The sequence below is a fragment of the Sus scrofa genome, chromosome 2, assembly GCF_000003025.6.
Source record: "Sus scrofa isolate TJ Tabasco breed Duroc chromosome 2, Sscrofa11.1, whole genome shotgun sequence".
NCBI lineage: Eukaryota > Metazoa > Chordata > Mammalia > Artiodactyla > Suidae > Sus > Sus scrofa.
In genome coordinates, this window is record NC_010444.4 from 52,169,000 (window position 1) to 52,190,792 (window position 21,793).

The 21,793-nt window shown below is 38.5% G+C and overlaps 1 protein-coding gene across 1 annotated transcript in view; it reads right to left on the reverse strand.

The window, feature by feature from the left end:
- Positions 716-21,793, reverse strand: part of PGBD2 (piggyBac transposable element derived 2) — a 41,659-nt gene continuing 20,581 nt past the window's right edge. Inside the window, 3 exon segments of the mRNA XM_021083387.1 lie at positions 716-3,535; positions 3,538-3,692; positions 6,373-6,436. Coding sequence (XP_020939046.1) covers positions 1,932-3,535; positions 3,538-3,692; positions 6,373-6,392 — 1,779 coding nt within the window. The 5' untranslated portion in view covers positions 6,393-6,436 and the 3' untranslated portion in view covers positions 716-1,931.

Sequence of the window (21,793 nt, forward strand, 5' to 3'; positions counted from 1 at the left end):
TACTTGGGGTGAGGGGAGTAGGATACATGATATCTATATGTCTCAATACTGGTTGTATTAACTTTGACTGCTTGGTCGTGGTGGTTATCTGCTTGATTCCTTCACTAAGTAGTTACTGTTTATCCCCCTTTGGATAAGTGCCTTATGCTACTAAGTTTAGCATCCACTGACAGCTCATGCCTGAAAAAATATTGCTGTGGCATTTGCCAAGTAGCAGTATTTTATGTCCATTCTTCCTCCTACATTTATTAATGAGGATTCTACTGAAGGGAGAATATGTTTCATTTCCTCCTTTTATTTATATACATCACTATGAACCAAATAAATATTTTCTTTTCTATGAATATGAGAAATTCTTAAGATTGTACATGGACCTGTTAAACTGCCTTCGGAAAGGTTGCATAGATTTACATATCCTCAAAGAACTGCACAAGTCTGCCACCTTTCTATACTCCATCAAGAGTAATTTGTAAAATAAACAAATTCATTTTTTAAAAAAAGTATATATAGCCATTGCTTATCTTTGCATTTTATGCCCACCAAAGTGAAGCTTCCTATGTACCTTTACTGTTCATTTGTTTTTCATCTTCCATCATTTTTTTATATTAACATTGCATATTTTACCCCTGCCACCTATGCATTAATGAGCACTTTTGCACTGAGGCTATTACTGCAAATGTAATAATTTGAAATATATTTTCTCAATTTCTTTACCTTTGCTAATGGGTGTCAATGTTAGTTTTAAATGGTCAAATATATTGATTTTTTTTTTCTTTTTGGCTGTGCACACAGCATGAGTAAGTTCCAGGGCCAGGGATCAAATCTTTGCCAAAACTGTGACCTGAGCCACAACAATGACACCACCAGATCCTTAACACTCTATATCACAACAGAGAACTCCTATTCTTTTTTTTTTTTTTTTTTTGAATGGCCATACTCACAGCACATGGAAGTGCCCAGGCCAGGGACTGAATGTGAGCCACACCTTCACAGTGACCCGAGCCACTACAGTCAGATTCTTAACCCATTGTGCCACAGCAGGAACTCCTGTTCTTTTTTTTTTTTTTAATGTGTGCTGTTGTAGAAAATTCTTTCCCAAATAAAGATACTGAGTATGCTCTCTTAGACTTGATACATCCGAATTTTACATGTATTTCTTTTTATCCTTTTGGATTATATTCTGCTAGGCTTTCCAACATAAACTTTTTTCTTTGTTTCAATATTTTCCCCCAAATCCAGGAATTTTTGAAGGTAGAATTTAAATCATTTGAGGGGGAAAAAACTCCCTACTTCACATTATTTATAAAAATGGATTCCACATGGATATATGTGTGTTAGGAAAATATTTTTTATCAAGAAAATACAAACTCTACAAATCTAGTCATCTGGATAAATACATGGCAGATATCTATCTCTGGACAGTTTGCTAGCATTCAATTAAATTGAAATAAATACGATTAAGATGTTCATCATACTGATACAATATTTATATACTATTATTGCCTATTGTCTTAGATTATAACTGATAGCATGCACTATATATAAAATTTTTTTTACTGTTCACAAAAGTTTCTCTAAAAGTTCTGGTTACATTTGATTGTTCTTACAAGACAGCTTAACACTAAAGCAAGTTTTTTATTTGAATAAAAAGGGGCCTATAAGTTGAAATAAATAACACCATGAAATATACATTTACAAAGATTTATGATTGATAATATAAATATTAATTTATATTACATTTAAGCATAACAGAAGACAAAAAAAAAAAGAGAGCTGCAATAAAGATGGGAAAAAATACAAAGCCATATTATCAAGAATCCAGGTCTCTTTTTAACACAACACACACAAGTGCCCCAAATGCTATATATAATTAGTTGTAAATATCTCATCATAAACCAAACATCCAGAGGGCTCCCTCTGCCCATCAGGTATTACCGGATGTGGTATGCCCTGAAGCACTTGGCATGGACACCCTTTTGGCACTTCTCACAGCGAGTGTTGGTCTGTGAATGGCACAGGGCGCACCGGGTCCTCTTGTCCTGATGGATGATCCAGTGCCCAATCATGTCAAAGCGGCTCTCAGTTTCCAGCCGCCTGCTTCGCCTCCCTTGGGATGACGTGTCCGCGTTACTCTCTAGGTATACACAGGCCACATATCTCCGGAAGGCCAGAAGGTCCACCTGGGCATCGTGGCAGCATATCCGGTGCAGCTGCCATGCATTGTTAAGAGCAGCATCGATCACATAGCCAATGAAACTTGAGTACCACTTCATACCCCGGATCTTTACCTTGTACTTGGCGATGTTCTGGTCCATCCGGCTGACACCTCCCACCTTCTCCTGGTACAGCCTCAGGAGGGATGGCTGATGAACTTGGGTCTGTGTCTTGGTCACTCCTGAGGGAGGGCTGGTCAGCCCCACTGGCTCTATGCCCACAGCGTTGGAGCAGATGTTGACCACGCTGCTATCATGCCAGCGGCATACAATGATCTCCTCACTTTCGTCAACTTTGTAATCAAACGAACCCCTCTTCATTTTTTTCAGTTCTTTGGGATCTTTAAGAGGACATCGCTCAGTTCTGTATTCACGAACAGTTCCTGTGGCCTTCACTCCTTTCTTCCTCAAAATGGACATCAACTTGACACTTGTAAAAACCTTGTCAAAAAATATGTGATATGGCAGACAGCCACGCGTCTGAAGTGCATCCACAAATTTTACCACCATACTGCCTCCCAGGTCCAGCCCTCTGTCTGGCTTAGTGAAGAGTGTGCCCTGTGAGGGCTCAAACCACACCAGATAGCCCCTGCTAGTCGTCCCACACCAGATCTTATAGCCCAGCCGCATAGGCTTCCCTGCAGGCAGCTGCTTGGACCCCCGGTGTCCAAAGTACTCACACATGGACTCACCAAAGCTGTAGAACTCTTCCAAGGGTGCATGCTTCTGGAAATTGTAGTTCATGCGAACAATGAGAGGCCTGACCTTGGCAAATCTATCACTTTCATCAAGCTCATTATTATCTGCAAAATGCAGGTATGAGAAGATCAGTTCAAATCTGTCCCTTCTAATTGCATCAGCCACAAGATGATGATGTGAATCAGGAGATGTTTCCCAAAACATCCTTCTCCTTGGATAGGAGATATACCCGCTTAAAATCAAAATGCCCAAAACACACTTTAATTCCTGGGCTGTGAGACCCAGGTTGACATTTTTCTGCCAAGCATAACGATTGGTTTCATTAACAATAAAATTAATTGTTCCTTCATCAAAAAACAATTCAAAGAGGCCTACAGGACTCAGTTCCTGGCTTTTGAGATCTTCCATATGAGGATCAGATGCTGTCCAACTGCTGAAGTCCGGGTGGATATCTCTTTTGGTCCAAACACGTTGAGGTTCCATTACTCCCTTCCGCTTCTTCACAGCTGGTTGCAGCTGCAGGTCATCATCCTCTTCCCCAGTGCCAGAGTCCTCGGGGACAACAAGGGCATGCAGCACATTGCCAGGCAGATGGGTTCCTCGCCGGCTGTCTTCATCACCGAGTCCTCATCAGTGAAGTCCCCTGCAGCATTGTTGGGTGGTGCAATGAAGATCTCTTCCCTCCTGTGGCCAGATTCCTCCTCCTCTAGAGCATTCAGAACCTCGAGCAACTTCACGGACTTTAGCTTTGAGCCAACCCCTCTCCCAGTAGTGAGGCTGCTGCAATGACAGGAAATAAGAGTGAAGAGAGGCAATGCAGGAAAGCCAGCGCTTCAGCAGAAAACCCAATTAAAAGACTTCCCATTGCAATAGCACCTCATAGTGCCAGAAAGGTGAATTTTCCAGATAAACAGATTTTTCTTTTAAACACAAAAGAGATTAATGATGACAGGCATTCTTTTTTTTTTTTTTAGAGCGCCACCCATGGCTTATGGAGGCTCCTAGGCTAGGGGTCATATTGGAGTAATAGCTGCCGGCCTATGCCACAGCCACAGCAATGAGGGATCCCAGCTGTGTCTGTGACCTACACCACAGCTCACAGTAACATCGGATCCTCAACCCACTGAACAAGGCCAGGGATTGAACCTGAATCCTCATGGATACTAGTCAGATTCATTTCCACTGTACCACAATGGGAATTCCCATGACAGGCATTCTAAAGTGGTAGTCCGTATTTCCTTTCCTTCTTAAATAAAATGTTCTGAATAGAGGATCCCTTCCAATGAGGAATCCAGGTGCCAGTCATTATCTGGTTAACAGTAACCACCAACAGGAAGCCTGGGCCGCTAAAGTGGCACCCACTGATGTCTCCTGACTCAGCGTCCCTAGCAGTTCTGCTTTCATGCTTCTGCTTTACCTATCTCTTCCTTTTCTCTTATTCATTTGGCAAATATAAGTTTCCTTACTTTACAAATTCTCAAATTTTCCCTACTTGAACTCTCACTATCCAAATTCAGGACCAAAACAGATTCATACAGATCTACACATAGCTCCCTCACTATCTGATATCCTACCCCATACTAACTGCCAAACAGATTTGGCAACATGAAAACCCCTGCCATTCTAACTCTCCCTGTGTATGTGGGAACCAAATGAATAGTAAGAGACACTTGTATTTAATGAGGACAAACCACTAGCAGGTGCTTCCAGTGGGCACATACCATTCCCCAACCTGCACAGCATTTGTTTCCAAATGGTGGAGATCAGGAGTTCCTGTTGTGGCTCAGTGGTTAACAAATCCAACTAGGAACCATGAGGTTGTGGGTTGATCCCTGGCCTTGCTCAGTGGGTTAAGGATCTGGCATTGCTGTGAGCTGTGGTACATAGGTAGCAGACGCAGCTCAGATCCCTTGTTGCTGTGGCAGTGGCGTAGGCTGGCAGCTATAGCTCCAATTTGACCCCTAGCCTGCAGGGGCAGCCCTGAAAAAGACAAAAAAAAAAAAAATGGTAGAGATCAATTACAGATAAACAAAGAGTAACTATGCATGTCAGCATCAGGTAGTGATAAGGGCCATCCTGAGAAAGGGACAGAAAGTACAGCAAAGGAATAAGGCTGGGGGTGCTATTTTAGACAGATGATGAGGGAAGGCTCAAAGGCCAGACAGCCTAGAGAAGTAAAGGGGTGAGCCTTGCAAAGTTGGAGAGAGGGCATCCCAGGCAGAAAGAACTGTAGGTACAAGGCCCTATGTTTGAAGGGACTTGATATCTATGAACAGCAAGGAGGTCAGTGAGGCTACAGACGTAGTGAGGGGAAGAGAGCAGAGCAGAGCAGGCTAGGTGCAGGGCCAAGACCCCACAGGGCTCCAGGGGTCCTCATCAGGACTTCTAGTTGTGCTTGGTTATCACAGGAAGCCCCTGAAGGGAGCAGAGTAGGGTAGTGAGGGGTCAGATACTGGCTAGGAGAATAGATTGGACTTGGGAAGATGGGCACTGCTGCTACCCTATGCGCTGGCCTCTGCATGATAAAAGCTATGTACCAAAGGGAGGATGCAGGCTTTACCACAAAGGCTATCTCTCTGCAGACCTGCCCTTAGACTTTGAAAGTTTAGGCTGCATTAGAGAGTCATTCTAACCTCACTTCCAGGATACTGACTACCAGTCCCCATGTTGGAGGCTAAGGCACAAGAGGTCTGACCTCTGCGGAGGTGAGGTATAACTCAAGCTCTCCATGGGCCAGCCAGGAAGGGAGAGCAAACATCAAGTCCTTCATTACCATGGGCCTTGAACTAAGACATGTTCTCAAAGGGCATCAGCCATCTTCAGGCCTCCCCCAGCCTCTCTGGTCTGCAGAAGTAGATCCAAGCGGTCTCTAGTAGTCTCACCACTCAAGCTGCTGCTCACTGACAGGCTCTCAAACATCTTCAGAACCTGGCTGTTTAAACTCTTGGGAGTATAAAAGCCTTAAGGAACTGAGGCAGCCCTGGAGACAACCATCTTGCATCTTAAAAGATGAGGAAAGTAAATCATGTTTTTAGATCAAAAGCTGTACCGCTGTACCAGTACTGTACCACACACATACTCCTTTGAATGCTTTGTCTTTTCTCCAATCTTTCTCTCTTCTCCCCTTCCTTGGTACTTCACAGACACCAATTGCCTAGGGTGACCAGTAGTACTAAGAGCTGAAAATGTTAGGATTTGACCTTTCAAAAGTAGATGAGTTGTCCCTTGAATAACACAGGTTTGAACTATGTGAGTCAACTTATACACAGATTTTTTTTCCAATAAATATATACTAGAGTACTACGTGACCATCAGTTGGTTAAAACTACGGGTATGGAGGGCCTCAACTATATAAAGTTATACACAGATTTTCAAATGCACAGAGGGCAGCAACACAACCCCCATGTGTTCATGAGTCAACTGTACTCGCATAAGGCCTTTCATCAATCATTATTCCTACCTTGAAGATGAAGCCATCATGTACTGGGAACATAAGGTTGTCTTTACTTGCAGAGTCTAAGAATCTGTAACACAACAGAAGTCAGTTTTAAAGAAGCATATCTTAATTAGCAAGGCAAGTGGATCTTCTCTACCATCTAAGGGAAAAGCATCTCTAGACTCCCTACCAACCTGAGGGAAATGAATTAAGTACTCACAGGAAATGGTATCCAATTGACCAGCTACTCAGAGGGAAAAAGAACAAGCTCCCACATCTCACCTCACAACAAAGTACATTCTAGGCAGGGTTTACTATAGTTGGAACTACTGGCATTTTGGACTGAATGAGTCTTTGTTTTAGGGGTCTGCCCTACATATTGTGTGATGTTTAACTGCACCCCAGGCCTCCATCAGCTAGATACCAATAGAATAACCACCCTCCCCAGTTGTGAAAAACAAAATGTTTTCTAGACATTGTAAGTGTCCCTCATGGGGAGGGCAGGAAGCAAAATCTTCCCTGGTTGAAAACTACTGTCATATACCAGTATTGCCAATAGAACTTGCCACAATGATAGAAATGTTTTGTATCAATGCTGTCCAATACGTAGCCATGAGCCTTAAGCATTGGATATGTGCCTAGTATGATGGAAGATGAATTTTAATCTTATGTAATTTTAATTAATGATAATTTAAATATTCATATGTGAATGGCAGCTACTGCTACTGTATTAGACAGTGACATCCTAGCTGTATTAAATACTAATTGCAAAAAAAAGCAAAACTTTTAAACTTTTAAAATACATTAATGATCACGGCATAGGGAAACCTTTCTTAAAGGATGATGGATGAGGAGTGCCCGTCATGGCTCAGTGGTTAACGAATCCGAGTAGGAACCATGAGGTTGCGGGTTCGATCCCTGGCCTTGCTCAGTGGGTTAAGGATCCAGCATTGCCATGAGCTGTGGTGTAGGTTGCAGACGAAGCTCGGATCCTGTGTTGCTGTGGCTCTGGTGTAGGCTGGTGGCTACAGTTCTGATTCGACCCCTAGCCTGGGAACCTCCATATGCCACGGGAGCAGCCCAAGAAATGGCAAAAAGACAAAAACAAAAAAACAAAACAAAACAAAAAAACAGGGAAAAAAAGGATGATGGATGATTTTAACTACATCAATCTTCCAAGAAATCTGTAGTAGGCAGCCTCTAAGATGACCCCCAAAGATCCCTACCTCTGGGTATTTACACCATTGTGTAATTTCCCCTTGAGTGGGCTTGACTGTGTGACTTACTTTTAAAATTTTAATTTGGTGAAAGTGATAGGATAAATTTCTAAGATTAGACTGTGAATACATTGAAACTTCCACCTTATACACATTCTCCCTCTTGCTCTTTCATTCACTGAATCCAAGGGAAGACAGCTACAATGTTCTGAGTTATCTGAGGGAACAGCTCACAGGATAAGGAACTGAGGGAGGTCGTTGGCAGCCAGAGGGAGCTAAGAACTTAGCCCACCAACCCACAGGGAACTGAATCATGAGGAAGTCAAGCCTTCAGATGAGACCACAGACCTTGCTGACAGTTTGTCAGCAACCTCACAAAAGACCCCCAAACCAGAAGTTCCCCTGGGGTTCAGTGGGTAAAGGATCTGGCATTGTCACTGCAGTGGCTCAAGTTGCTGCTATGGTGCGGGTTTGATCACTGGCTTGGGAACTTCGACATGCCATAGGCAAAGCCCAAAAAAACCCTAAAAAACAAAAACAAAACCTTAAGCCAACTAGAACTCAGGTAAGCCACACCTGGATTCCAAACTAGCAAAAACTGAGAGACAGTAAATGTTTTAAGCTTCCAGGTTGTGGGGTAATTTGTGATACAGCAATAAATAACAAAAATAACATCTTACAACAAAACACTAAAAACAAAAGCCTAAGCCATAGTCTGTCAGAAGTTACTTACAATGTACATGGGCAGCAAACAGCCAGCATCCAGAATATATAAAGAATTCCTTTTAAATGTTGAGAAAAATATAACCCAAATAAGTAAGTTAGTTCATTAGCTAGCTTTCATGCTAAGGAGCTCTCATGAGCCCAGGTGATATTGGGCTTCTATTCTGAGAATTACATGGAATTTCGAGACTAAAAACAGGACTACACAAAGAGCTAATACAACAGGACTGAATAAAGGCCCTACCAAAGTGCTATACCCAGGAAATGTGGATTAATGATAAATAGCTCCACTGTGTAGAAGTGGTCAGAAACTGAACATGTCTGATTCGCACTTGCCACTGCAAGAGGAAAGAATCTCCTAAGAATCTGTAAAAATGAAGGTTTATAAGGCCAATTAATATTTCTTAGTGATTCCAATAACCTCAACTGAAAATTTTAACTGAAAATGACCTTCACTGGTAGTGCCTCCTGCCAGGGGAATGGTGAAGACAAACAAAACTTCTCAGAAGGAACATATCCCAACAAAGACATCAAAAAACTCTACTGACAACAGTTTCAAAGAACATGAACAGTCTGAAAGAGAAAAAAAAAAGCAATGATCACAAAATAAACATAGGAACAAAGTACCATGAATGGGAACCAGCAGAAACAATGAACAGTAGACTCAGACCTAGATATTGTAACTACAAAAAAGAATATAAAATTAAGCATGTTTTATAAATTACAAGAAACAGTACAAATAAAAAATAAGAAATGTAGAAATGAAATATTAGAGTTAAAGAAAATCAAATAAAAAGTTTAACAGAAAAAGCAAAAACAAGAACCAAATAAAAAATTTTTAAAAATACTCCAAAAAAATTAAAAAACCAAATAACCAAAAACTACCAAGACACCAAATAACTAATACCACATTTCAAAAAGAACAAAAAACAAAAAAGAAAAACAAGAGAGAACCAAATATAAAGATACATAAATAAGAAATTAAAGAGTGAAAAACAAGCGTGATATCAGCAAAACAGAGGACAAAGAAGCTCTAACTCTCATCCCACAGTAACAGTGAAAAAACAACCAGAAATTGTGTGAACCAACTCTGTAGGAGCTCTGAAAGCAGTTAAAGATTTATAGCAACCAAGCCAATAATCAATAAAAAAGACATCTTGGCCCCAACTAAGTTGGGAAACTAATCCCTAGCCTTGCCCACTGTTAAATTCAGCAGTCTATTGCCCAACCAGGAAACCAGCCTAAAAACAGTAAACAAGAAGCTGGGTAACCCATCCTACAGGCCCATTTATAATGGCATTTGAGCAGAGAACACAGTCCATGGCTCTATCTACACAGCAAAAACCAGTGGCTCCACCTCATCAGGTATTTAATGGCATAGTCCTACCTGATTCAGGTCTCCAAATGAATGAGCCATGCTGGTCTTAGGGCTTATTCTGCTCCCTCATCCAGGCAGGAAAGCTAATTCATGGCACTGACTACTTCTCAGTGTACTACCCAGTCCCGACCATTAAGGAAGGCTGACAAGAAAACCCAAGCAACCACAGAACCCATTCTAGAGTCTTTCTTGGACGGGGAACCAAGCCAGCAACTGTTTCCAACTGTTTTTAGCCAGTGGCATTCCCTACCACCATCCTCAGAGGTTGGGCTGTAGCCTCACCCAGAAACAGACCCTGACAGCAAGTCCCACCTGCCCAAAGATGTTACCAGCTGACAAATTCAGAACCCCAAGCTAAGCAAATTGAAAGATTGTCTATGCCAAAGCGAATCTGTAAAATCTAAAAAATATTGCTATCCAAATTGTCATATAAAAGTGTCAGATAAAAATCAAAGATCATTAAGAATTAGGTAAATATGATACTATAAAAATTAACTAATAAATAAAGCTCCAATCACTGCCTAAAGAAAGTGAGATGGAGATGTATGAATTATCAGAAAAAGAATTCAGAGTATGCCGCTTAAAGAAATTTAATGAACTATAAGCAAACAAACAAAATTTGCATGAGCAAGAAGTTCAACAAATAGAAAGCATTAAAACACACTACACACACAAATTATAGAGCTGAGGAACACAATGACCAAACTGAGGAATTCAACTGAGAGCTTCAATAGCAGACTCAACAATGAAGAAGAATCAATGATCAAGATGACAGAATATATGAAATTATCCATTCAGAAAAGCAAAAAGAAAAAGAGAATTTTTTCTTAAAAAAGTGGGAAAAGCATCTGGGACTTGTGGAACACATTCAGAAGAAAAACTATCTACATTATGAGAATCTCAGAAGGCAAAGAGGGACAGAAAGTTTATTTAAAGCAATAATGGCTGAAAACTTCTCAAACCAGAGAGGAGAAATGAACACCCAGATCCATAAAGACCAAAGGATCCTAAATGGGTTTAACTCAAATAGGGTTAAACCAAGACACATGACAATTGTCAAAAATTAAAGACAAGGAAACAATCTGGAAAGTAGCAAGAAGAAACACATACAAGGGAATCCCCATAACACATACAAGGGAATCCCCATAACACATAATCCCCATAAACACAGATTTTTAACAGAAACTTTTCAGATCAGGAGAGAATGGGATGATATATTGAAAATTTTGAAAGAAAAAAAATTATCAACCAAGAATATTATTCCCAGCATGTTGTCCCTCAGAAATGAATGCAGCCTAAAGACTTTACCAAACAAATAAAAGCTGAGAGGGTTCATCATAAAATCACATGAAGACAGTGTAAAACTCATTGGTGACTGTAAATATAAAGTCAGGTTTTCTATTATGGTATAGCAGTGCCTAATTTACTAACAACTCTAGGTTTAAAGTTAAAAATAAACATATTTGTGCTGTATATTACATACCAGATATGAGTGATATCATATAAAATTATGGATTTGGAAAATAGACTTGTGGTTACCCAGGGGAAGGGGGATGGAGTGAGAGGGATTGGGAGCTTGGGGTTAATAGATGCAAACTATTTTTTGTGTGTGTTCTCATTCTTTTTTTTTTAATTTTTTATTACTCAAATGAATTTATCACATCTGCAGTTGTATAATGATCATAACAATCTGATTTCACAGGATTTCCATCCCACAGCCCAGGCACATCCCCCCACCCCCCAAACTGTCTCCTCCAGAGACCATAAGTTTTTCAATGTCTGTGAATCAGCATCTGTTCCGCAAAGAAGTTCAGTCTGTCCTTTTTTCAGATTCCACATGTCAGTGAAAGCATTGGATGTTGGTGTCTCATTGTATGGCTGACTTCACTTAGCATGATAGTTTCTAGGTCCATCCATGTTGCAAAAAATGCTAGTATTTCATTCTTTTTAATGGCTGAGTAATATTCCATTGTGTATATGTACCACATCTTCTTGATCCACTCCTCTGTCAATGGACATTTAGGTTGTTTCCATGTCTTGGCTATTGTAAATAGTGCTGCAATGAACATCAGAGTACATGTGTCTTTGAGAGTCACGGTTTTCTCTAGGTAGATGCCCAGGAGTGGAATGGCTGGATCAAATGGTAGTTCTATATTTAGTTTTCTGAGGACTCTCCATACTACTTTCCACAGTGGTTGCACCAATTTACAATCCCACCAATAGTGTAATAGGGTTCCTTTTTCTCCACAGCCTCTCCAGCACTTACTGTTTGTAGACTTTTGATGCTGGCCATTCTGGCTGGTGTAAGGTGGTACCTCAGAGTGGTTTTGATTGGCATTTCTCTAATATTGAGTGATGTTGAACATCTTTTCATGTGTTTCTTGGCCATCTGTATGTCTTCTTTGGAGAACTGTCTGTAAAGGTCTTCTGCCCATTTTTTGATAGGCTTGTTTGTATTTTTGGTATGGAGCTACAGAAGGTGTTTATAAATTTTGGAGATTAATCCCTTGTCAGTCAATTCACTTGCAAAGATTTTCTCCCATTCTGAGGGTTGTCTTTTTGTGTTGTTTAGTGTTTCCTTTGCTGTGCAGAAACTTTGAAGTTTGAGTAGGTCTCATTTATTTATTTTTGTTTTTGTTGTCAATACTCTGATAGGTGAATCTGAGAAGATGTTGCTGTCATTTATGTCAGAGAGTGTCTGGCCTATGTTTTCCTCTAGGGGTTTGATAGTGTCTGGTCTTATATCTAGGTCTTTAATCCATTTGGAATTTATTTTTGTGTATGGTGTTAGGGAGTGTTCTAATTTCATTCTTTTCCATGTGGCTGTCCAGTTTTCCCAGCACCACTTATTGAACAAGCTGTCCTTTCTCCATTGCATATTCTTGCCTAATAGATGCAAACTATTGCTTTTGGAATGGATTAACCATGAGATCCTGCTGTGTAGCACTGGGAACTATGTGTAGATAATTACAACGCAGCATGACAATGGGAGAAAAAATTATTGTATACATGTATGTGTAACTGGGTCCCCATGCTGTACAGTGGAAAAATAAATAAATTTTTTAAAAAATCCTAAAAAATTTTTTAAATTAACATATTAAAACAATTTTAACTACACTATTAGGTACACACTAAAAAATATATAAATTGTAACATCAGTAATCTAAAATGTGAGGGAGAAGGGAAATAAAATTTAGAAAGCTATAGAAGTTAAGGTGTTTAAAATAAGGTGGTATCATTTTAAGATTATTTATGTAAATATCATGGTAAACACAATAGTTTATAGTAGTTACACAAAAGAATATGACAAAGTCAAGGATAACAATTAAACAATTCATAAAAGAACTCAACAGGAATAGAAAAAACAAAGGATTCATAAAACAGAAAACAATGAACAAGATAAAAATAGACTTATCTATCAGTTACTTTAAATGTTAGTGGATTAAATTATCTAATCAAAAGCCACAGAATGGCTGAGTGAATAGCAAAATACTCACTTGATCTTGGGCATCAAGGCTGAGAGTAAAAATATGGAAAAAGATATTTTAAGCAAATAGTAATAAAAAATTAAAAGCTTGGGATAGCTATACTTATGTCAGTCAAAATAAACTTTATCCTAAAAATGGTTAAAAGATTTATACTAAAAATCTTTATACTAAGGTCATTACATAATGAGAAACAACAATCCATCAAAAGATGTAACAATTGTAAATATCTATGCACTAAATATCAGAGCACCTAAATATATGAACCAAATACAATGAGAACAAAATGGAGAAATGAATATCAATGCAATAATAGTGGGGGATTTTAATATTCCACCCTCAACAATGACTCAATCAAAATTCAGTATGAAAACATCAGACTTGAACACCACTATAGATCAAACAGACATAACAGACATACACAGAACATTCTATTCAACAACAGCAAAATACGTTCTTCTTAAGCACACACAGAACATTTAACAGGATTCATGTTAGGACACACAAAAAAAGTCCTAGCAAATACAACAAACTGAAACCATACTTAGAATCTTTCTTTTCTGATTGAAATGGCATAACGCTAATAATAACAGGAGGAAAACTGGAAAACTCGAGAACACATAGAAAATAATTCTCCATGGAGTTCGCATCATGGCTCAGTGGTTAACAAATCTAAGAACGATGAGGTTGTGGGTTCAGTCCCTGGCCTTGACCAGTGGGTTGGGGATCCAGCGTTGCCATGAGCTGTGGTGTAGGTTGCAGACATGGCTCGCATCCTGAGTTGCTGTGGCTGTGGCATAGGCCAGTGGCTACAGCTCTGATTAGACCCTTAGCCTGGGAACCTCTATATGCCATGGGTGCAGCCCTGGGAAAGACAAAAAGACAAAAAAGAAAAAAGAAAAGAAAATAATTCTCCTAAACATCCAATGGATCAAAGAAGAATTTAAAGAACAATTTTAAAGTATCCTGAGACAAACATAAATGGAAACACAACATATGAAAACATGGGATGTAGCAAAAGCAGTTCTAATAAGGCAGTTTATAGCTATAAACACATACATAAAGAAAAGAGAACAATTTCAAACAACCTACCTTTACACCTCAAGGAACTAGAAAAAGAACAAACTAAAAGCAAAGAAAGAATTGGATCAGAAATAAAAGAGAAATGAAATAAAATAGAAGAGAAAAACAAGGAAAGATGAACAAAACTAAGCATTTGTTCTTTGAAAATATAAACAAAATTGACAAACCTTTAGCTAAACTATGCAAGGAGGTTAAAAAAAAAAAACCCAAATCAGCAAAATTATAAATGAGAGAGACAACATTACAACTAATATCACAGGAACACAAAGGGTCGTATAGGGTATTACAAAGATTTATCTTCCACTGCCAAGACAGTGGACAACCTAGAAGAAATGGATTATTCTTAGAGGCAAAAAATACACCAAGACTGAATCAAAAAGAAACAGAAAATTTGAACAAACCAATTACAAGTAAGGAGACCAAATCAGTACTGAAAAACCTCCCAATACAGAAAAGCCAAGAACCAGATGGATTCAAGGTGAATTTTACCAATGTAAAGAATAATTAGGGGAGAGGGGAAGGAGACGGGATTAAGACAGCAGAATAGAAGGACTGGAGCTCAACTTCTCTCCTAAAAACAACAAAATTCACAACTAAAGACTGAGCAATCTCCACCCAAATGGACCGGAAACCCATACCCTACTCCAGAAGAAAAAGAGGAGGCCCCATCAAGAGGTAGGAGGGGTGATTTCGTGATATAAACAACCCCATACCTCCCAGGTGGGAAGCTCCACAGACTGGAAACTAACTGGTTCACCTACAGGAGTGAGAGTTCTGAGCCCCACATCAAACCCTCACATACTCGGATTTGGCACTGGCAGAAAGAGCCCCTGGAGCATCTGGCATTGAAGGCCAGCAGGGCTTGTGCACAGGAGCTCCACGGGACTGGGGGAAACAGAGACCCCATTCTTAAAAGGCGCACACAGACTTTCACATGCACTAGGTCCCTGGGCAGAGCAAGGTCTCCACAGGAACCTAGGTCAAACCTGACTGCAGTTCTTGGAGGACATCCTGGGAAAACAGGGGTGAATGTGGCTTGTTGTGAGGGAAGGGCATTGAAAGCAAAGCTCTCGGGAATATTCAGCAGCTGCCTTTCCCTGGAGGTGGCCATTTTGGGAAAATCTGGCCCCACCCATCAGTCAGCACTGAGAAGCCCCAGGGCAAACAACAATCCGGGTGGGATCACAGTAAACAGGCTACCTAAAGAGCCTCAGGCACACAGCTGCCTCTAATCCCATCCAGGGACTAAGCCCCACCCACCAGAGGCATTAGAATCAACTTCACCTACAAGTGGGCAGGCATCATCTCCTCCCATCAGGAAGCCTACAGCAAGTCCCCATACAGACTTCAGCCACAAGGGGGGCAGACACCAGAAGAAAGAGAGGCTACAGCTCTATTATCTATAAAAAGGTCACCACACCAAAAACCTATAAAAATGAAAAGACAGAGAACTATAACTCAGATGAGGGAGAAAGGAAAAACCCTAGAAAATCAGCTAAGTGAGGAGGAGATTCTCAGCCTCCAGGAAAAAGATTTTAGACTATTGATGCTGAAGATGATGCAAGACATTGGAAATAAACTGGAGGCATAGATGGATAACTTACAGGAAACACTGACCAAAGAGATACAAGATATAAAACTTAAACAAGAAGAGATGCAAAATACAATAACGGAAATAAAAAATGCACTAGAAGCAGCTAACAGCAGAATACAGGAGGCAGAAGAACGAATAAGTGAGGTGGAGGACAGATTAGAAGAAATTACATATGCAGAACAGAAAAGAGAAAAAAGATTGAAAAAAAATGAAGAGAGTCTCAGAGAACTCTGGAACAATGTTAAATGCACCAACATCTGTATTATAGGGGTGCCAGAAGGAGAAGAGAGAGAGAAGGGGACAGAAAAAATATTCCAAGAGATAATAGCTGAAAATTTCCCTAACATGGGAAAGGAGTCACTCACTCAAATCCAGGAAGCACAACGAGTACCATATAAAATAAACCCAAGGAGGAATACACCGAGACACATATTAATCAAACTGACCAAAATTAAAGACAAAGAGAAAATCTTGAAAGCAGCTAGGGAAAAGAAACAAATAACATACAAGGGAACCCCAATAAGGTTATTGGCAGATTTTTCAGCAGAAACTCTGCAGGCCAGAAGTGAGTGGCATGATATACTTAATGTGATGAAAGGAAAAAACCTCCAACCAATATTACTCTACCCAGCAAGGCTCTCATTCATATTTGAAGGAGAAATAAAAACCTTCTCAGATAAGCAAAAGCTGAGAGAATTCAGCAACACTAAACCAGCCTTACCACAAATACTAAAGGAACTTCTCTAGGCAGGAAAGAAAAGACAGCAACAGGAAACAAAAATAGCACAAATGACGAGGCTCACCAGTAAAGGTATATATACAGTAAAGATACGAAATCATCCATGCACAATTATACCATCAAAATCAGAAATCATGAGAAGAGGTGGGTACAAATGCGGGACACTGAAGATGAACTTGCAATTAAAAGAACAACAACTTAAATCAATCTCATATACATACAGACTCTTACATCAAAACTTCAGAATAACTGCAAACCAAAAATCTACAATTGATACACAAACAAGGCATCTCTGGAGAAGAAATATATCTCATAGTAAATAAGTGCATAATCCACCATGAAGGGGGTCATTTGACATCATTCTTGGAATGCTGAAGTCTTACATCTGATTCTGATTTCCTCTCCATCAAAGAATTTATGATAATTATAATTAAACAATGCCACTGTGCAATTAAATAATACAGTTTTACAATTGTATTATTAATAACCATTTCTCTCCATGGTACAATGTAAGGTCTATAATGTCTTGTTTATCACATCACCTAGAATGGTGTAATGCCTATATTGAAGAATCAATAAGATGTAACAAATTGTGAGCACATATTTATATAGTTACATTGTTTTTTAACCAATTTATGCATGTTATATTTTACTTATTTTCAGAGGGTGTATTATTTTTGTTATTCTTACCAGTTGTTATTCTTTTTATTATGCTATATAAAATATTTAATGGTATATAAGGCTTTCTTCTTTATAAATTTTAGTTGCATAATGTAACAATTTTAATATAATGCTAATTTTTAAAGAAAAATTGAAATGTAATGGATAAAACTAAGTAGTAAAGATGAAAGCCATAAAAATGGGATAAAGTATAGAATAAATTTCCTATTTGTCTCAGCATATGTTTCATTCCACTTCTCCAGTGGGAGTCACTTAGTCTGTTTCTTAAGATCCATGATATAATAATCTGTGTGAATGTAATTGTGTTTAAATGTATGTATTTTATTCTGTAAAAAATAAAAATAAAATTTCAAAAAAAAAAATTTAAAAAAAAGAAAAAAAAAAACATGCTTTTCCTGGACTGTAAAAATATAAAGTAAAATAAAAATAAAATCAGAGTGATAAAGTAAGAAAATGAAATAAAAGATTTCAGAATTGGAAAGGAAGAAGGAAAAAATGGCTCTATTTACAGATGACATATGATACAGAAAACCCTAAAGACTTAAAAAAAATTTAACAAATTCAGTAAGGTTGCAGGTATAAAATCAACATATGTAAATCAGTGGTATTATTATACTTTAAAAATGAATTCTCAAGAGTTGCCATTGTGGCTCAGCAGGTTACAAACCCGACTAGTATCCATGAGGATGTGGGTTCAATATGTGGCCTTGCTCAGAGGGTTAAGGATCCAGAGTTACCATGAGCTGTGGTGTAGGTCACAGATGCAGCTCAGATCCCTCATTGCTATGGCTGTGGTATAGACCAGCAGCTGCAATTGCACTCCCCCCTACCCTGGGAACTTTCATAAGTTGCAAGCATGGCCCTAAAAAGAAAAAAAAAATGAATTCCATCATGAAGAACTGGAGAATACTACCTCACACATAGCATTAAACTATATAAAGGAATAAATTTAACCAAGAAAGTGAAAGATCTCTATACCAGAACTACAAATCACTAATGAAAGAAGATAGAAAAAAATTGAAGAATATCCCATGATTATGTATTGGAAGAGTTAATATTGTTACAATGCCCATACCACCCAAAACCACCTACAGATTCAGTGCAATTCCCATCAAGAAGATTTCAATGAGAATAGACTTGTGGTTGCCAAGGGGGAGGGGGGAGGAAGTAGGGTGGATTGGGAGCTTGGGGTTAATAGATGCAAACTATTGCCTTTGGAATGGATTAGCAATGAGATCCTGCTGTGTAGCACTGGGAACTATGTCTAGTCACTTAAGATGGAGCATGATAATGTGAGAAAATAGAATGTGTACATGTATGTGTAACATGGTCACCATGATGTACAGTAGAAAAAAAAAACTGTATTGGGGAAATAACAATTAAAAAATAATTAACAAAAAAGAAGATTTCAATGGAATTTTTTATAAAAGTAAGAAAAACAATCCTAAAATTTGTATGGAACCACAAAAGATCACAAATAATCAAAGCAATCCTGAAACGAAGAACAATGTGGGAGGACTTCAAACTATATCATAAAGCTACAGTAGTTAAGGACATCAAGATGGCAGAGTGAGAAGCCATGGAGCCCAACTTTCCCCACAAACATGTCAAAAATATATTTATATATGGAAAAATTCTCACTGAAAACTAACTGTACAGTATGCAGAAGGACTACTGTACAAAGACAGATGTAGGAAAGATATATACATGACTGGGTAGGAAGCAAAGAAAAGATCATCTGGTCAGGACCTGTGCCCCTGAAAGGGCGCTCAGAGGAAGGGAGATTACAAGGGCAGACTCCTGCCCTGGGAATTGAGCCATTCAAGCTACGGATTGGTTGCCTCAGTTCTGGTGATATATGGAAGAGATTAGACATTTTTCTAAAGAAAATATCAAATGGTCAACAGGTACATGGAAAGATGCTCAACATCACTCATCAAAAAAATGCAAATCAAAGCCATCACCTCACACCTGTTAAAACGGCTGTCATCAAAAAGACAAGAGATAACAAATGTGGAGAAAATTTAAACCTTGCACACTATTAATGGGAATGTAAATCAGAGCAGCCAGCACAGAAAATAGAAAAGAGGTTCCTCAAAAAATAATAATAATAAAGCTACCATACAATCCAGCAATTCCACTTCTGGGCATATATCCAAAGAAAATGAAATCACTATGTTGCAGAAATATCTGCATCCCTACATTCAGTGCTGCATTATTTTCAATAGCCAAGACATGTCCATTAACAGATGAATGAATAAAGAAAATGTGGTATGTATGTATGTATGTGTGTGTGTGTGTGTGTGTATATAACGGAATGTTATTCAATCATAAAAAAAGAATGAAATTCTATCATTTGTGACAACACAGATGGACTTGAGGGCATTATGCTAAGTGAAACACATTAAACAGAGAAAGACAAATACTGTATGATTCCACTTATGTAGCATCTTAAATAATAAATAAATAAATAAATAAACTCATACAAAACAATCAGATTTGTGGTTACCAGAGGTAGTAGATTTGATAGAGGGAACTGGATAAGGAGTTCAACAGCAGAGTTGTGAAGGGAGAAAAAAGGACTGAATATAGGACTGTTAAAATCATCAAATCTTACAACAGGAAAATATATATGAAGAAAAGTGAGCAAACCCTAAGAGACTTGAGGGTCACCATCAAGTGAGGCAACATACACATTTTAAGAATCAAAAGAAAACAGGCACAGACATTACTTGAAAAAAATAACAGCCTGAAAGTTCCCAAATTTGAGAGAAGTTACATATCTACAAATCTAAGAAGCTCAACAAAATTGCAGTAGAATAAACTAAAGAGACCCACACCAACACACACTGTAATTAAACTAGCCAAAACCAAAGCAAGAGTCTTTAAACAAAGAAGAGAGAAGCAACTCATATTACAAAAGATCTGCAATAAAATCATTAGTCAATTTCTTATCAGGAAACCTCAGAGGCCAGAAAGCAGTGAGATGATATTATTAAAGTGCTGAAAGAAAAAAATTACAAACCAAGATTTCTATATTCAGCAGTACTGTCCTTCAAAAAGGAGGAAGAAATTAAGATATTCCCAGACAAACAGAAATACCAATACTAAAGAGAGTCCTTGATGTTGAAAGGATGCTAGACAGTAATTCAAAGCCATACTCAAAAAAACATGAAGTTACCAGCAAAGGGAACTATATAAACCAATATTTTAAAAAAATATTGTCATTTAGTTTTTCACTCCACCTTTTTATTTTCTATAGAATTTTAAAGATAGGCATTCCCATTGTGACTCAGGGGGTTACAAATCCAACATAGTACCCACGAGGATACAGGATCGATCCCTGGCCATGCTCAACTGGTTAAGGATCCAGTGTTGCACAAGCTGCAGCATAGGTTGCAGATCCAGCTCAGATCCAGCAATGCTCTGGCTGTGGTGTAGGCTGCTAGCTGAAGCTCCAATTCAACCCTCAGCCCTGGAAAGTTCCATATGCCACAGGAGTGGCCATAAAAAGAAAAAAAAATTCTAAGATAAAAGTATAAAAAACAATTACAAGAAATAAATGGTATCCAAATTGGAATATAAGAGATAAAATTGGCACTGTATGCAGACAACATGATACTATATATAGAAAACCCTAAGGACTCCATACAAAACCTACTTGAACTGATCAACGTATTCAGCAAAGTAGCAGGATACAAGATTAACATCTAGAAATCGGTCACATTTCTGTATACTAACAATGACATATTAGAAAAGGAATACAGAAATACAATACCTTTTAAAATTGCACCCCAAAAAATCAAATACCTGGGAATACACCTGACTAAGGAGATAAAGGACTTATATGCCGAGAACTAGAAAACATTAATCAAGGAAATTAAAGAGGATTCAAAAAAATAGAAAGATATTCCATGCTCCTGGGTTGGAAAAATTAGTATCATAAAAGTGGCCATACTACCCAAAGCAAACTACAGATTCAATGCAATCCATATCAAATTACCCAGGACATTTTTCACAGAACTAAAACAAACAAAATGAAAAGTTATGTGAAACCATAAAAGACCTAGAATTGCCAAAGCAGGGGGCATAACTCTCCCAGACTTCAGGAAATATTGCAAAGCCACAATAATCAAGACAGTGTAGTACTGGTACCAAAACAGACAGACAGACCAATGGAATAGAATAGAGAACCCAGAAATAAACCTAGACACATATGGTCAATTAATCTTTGACAAAGGAGGCAAGAACATAAAATGAGAAAAAAACAGTCTTTTCAGCAAGTGGTGCTGGGAAAACTAGATAGCCATATGTAAATCCATGAAACTGGAACACACCCTCACACCATGCACAAAAATAAACTCAAAATGACATAAAGACTTAAATATAAAACAAGACACTATCAAACTCCTAGAAGAGAACATAGGAAAATATTCTCTGACATCAACCTTCCAAAAGTTTTCTCAGGTTAGTCTTCCAAAACAACAGATATAAAAGCAAAAATAAACCAATGGGACCTAATCAAACTGACAAGCTTCTGCACAG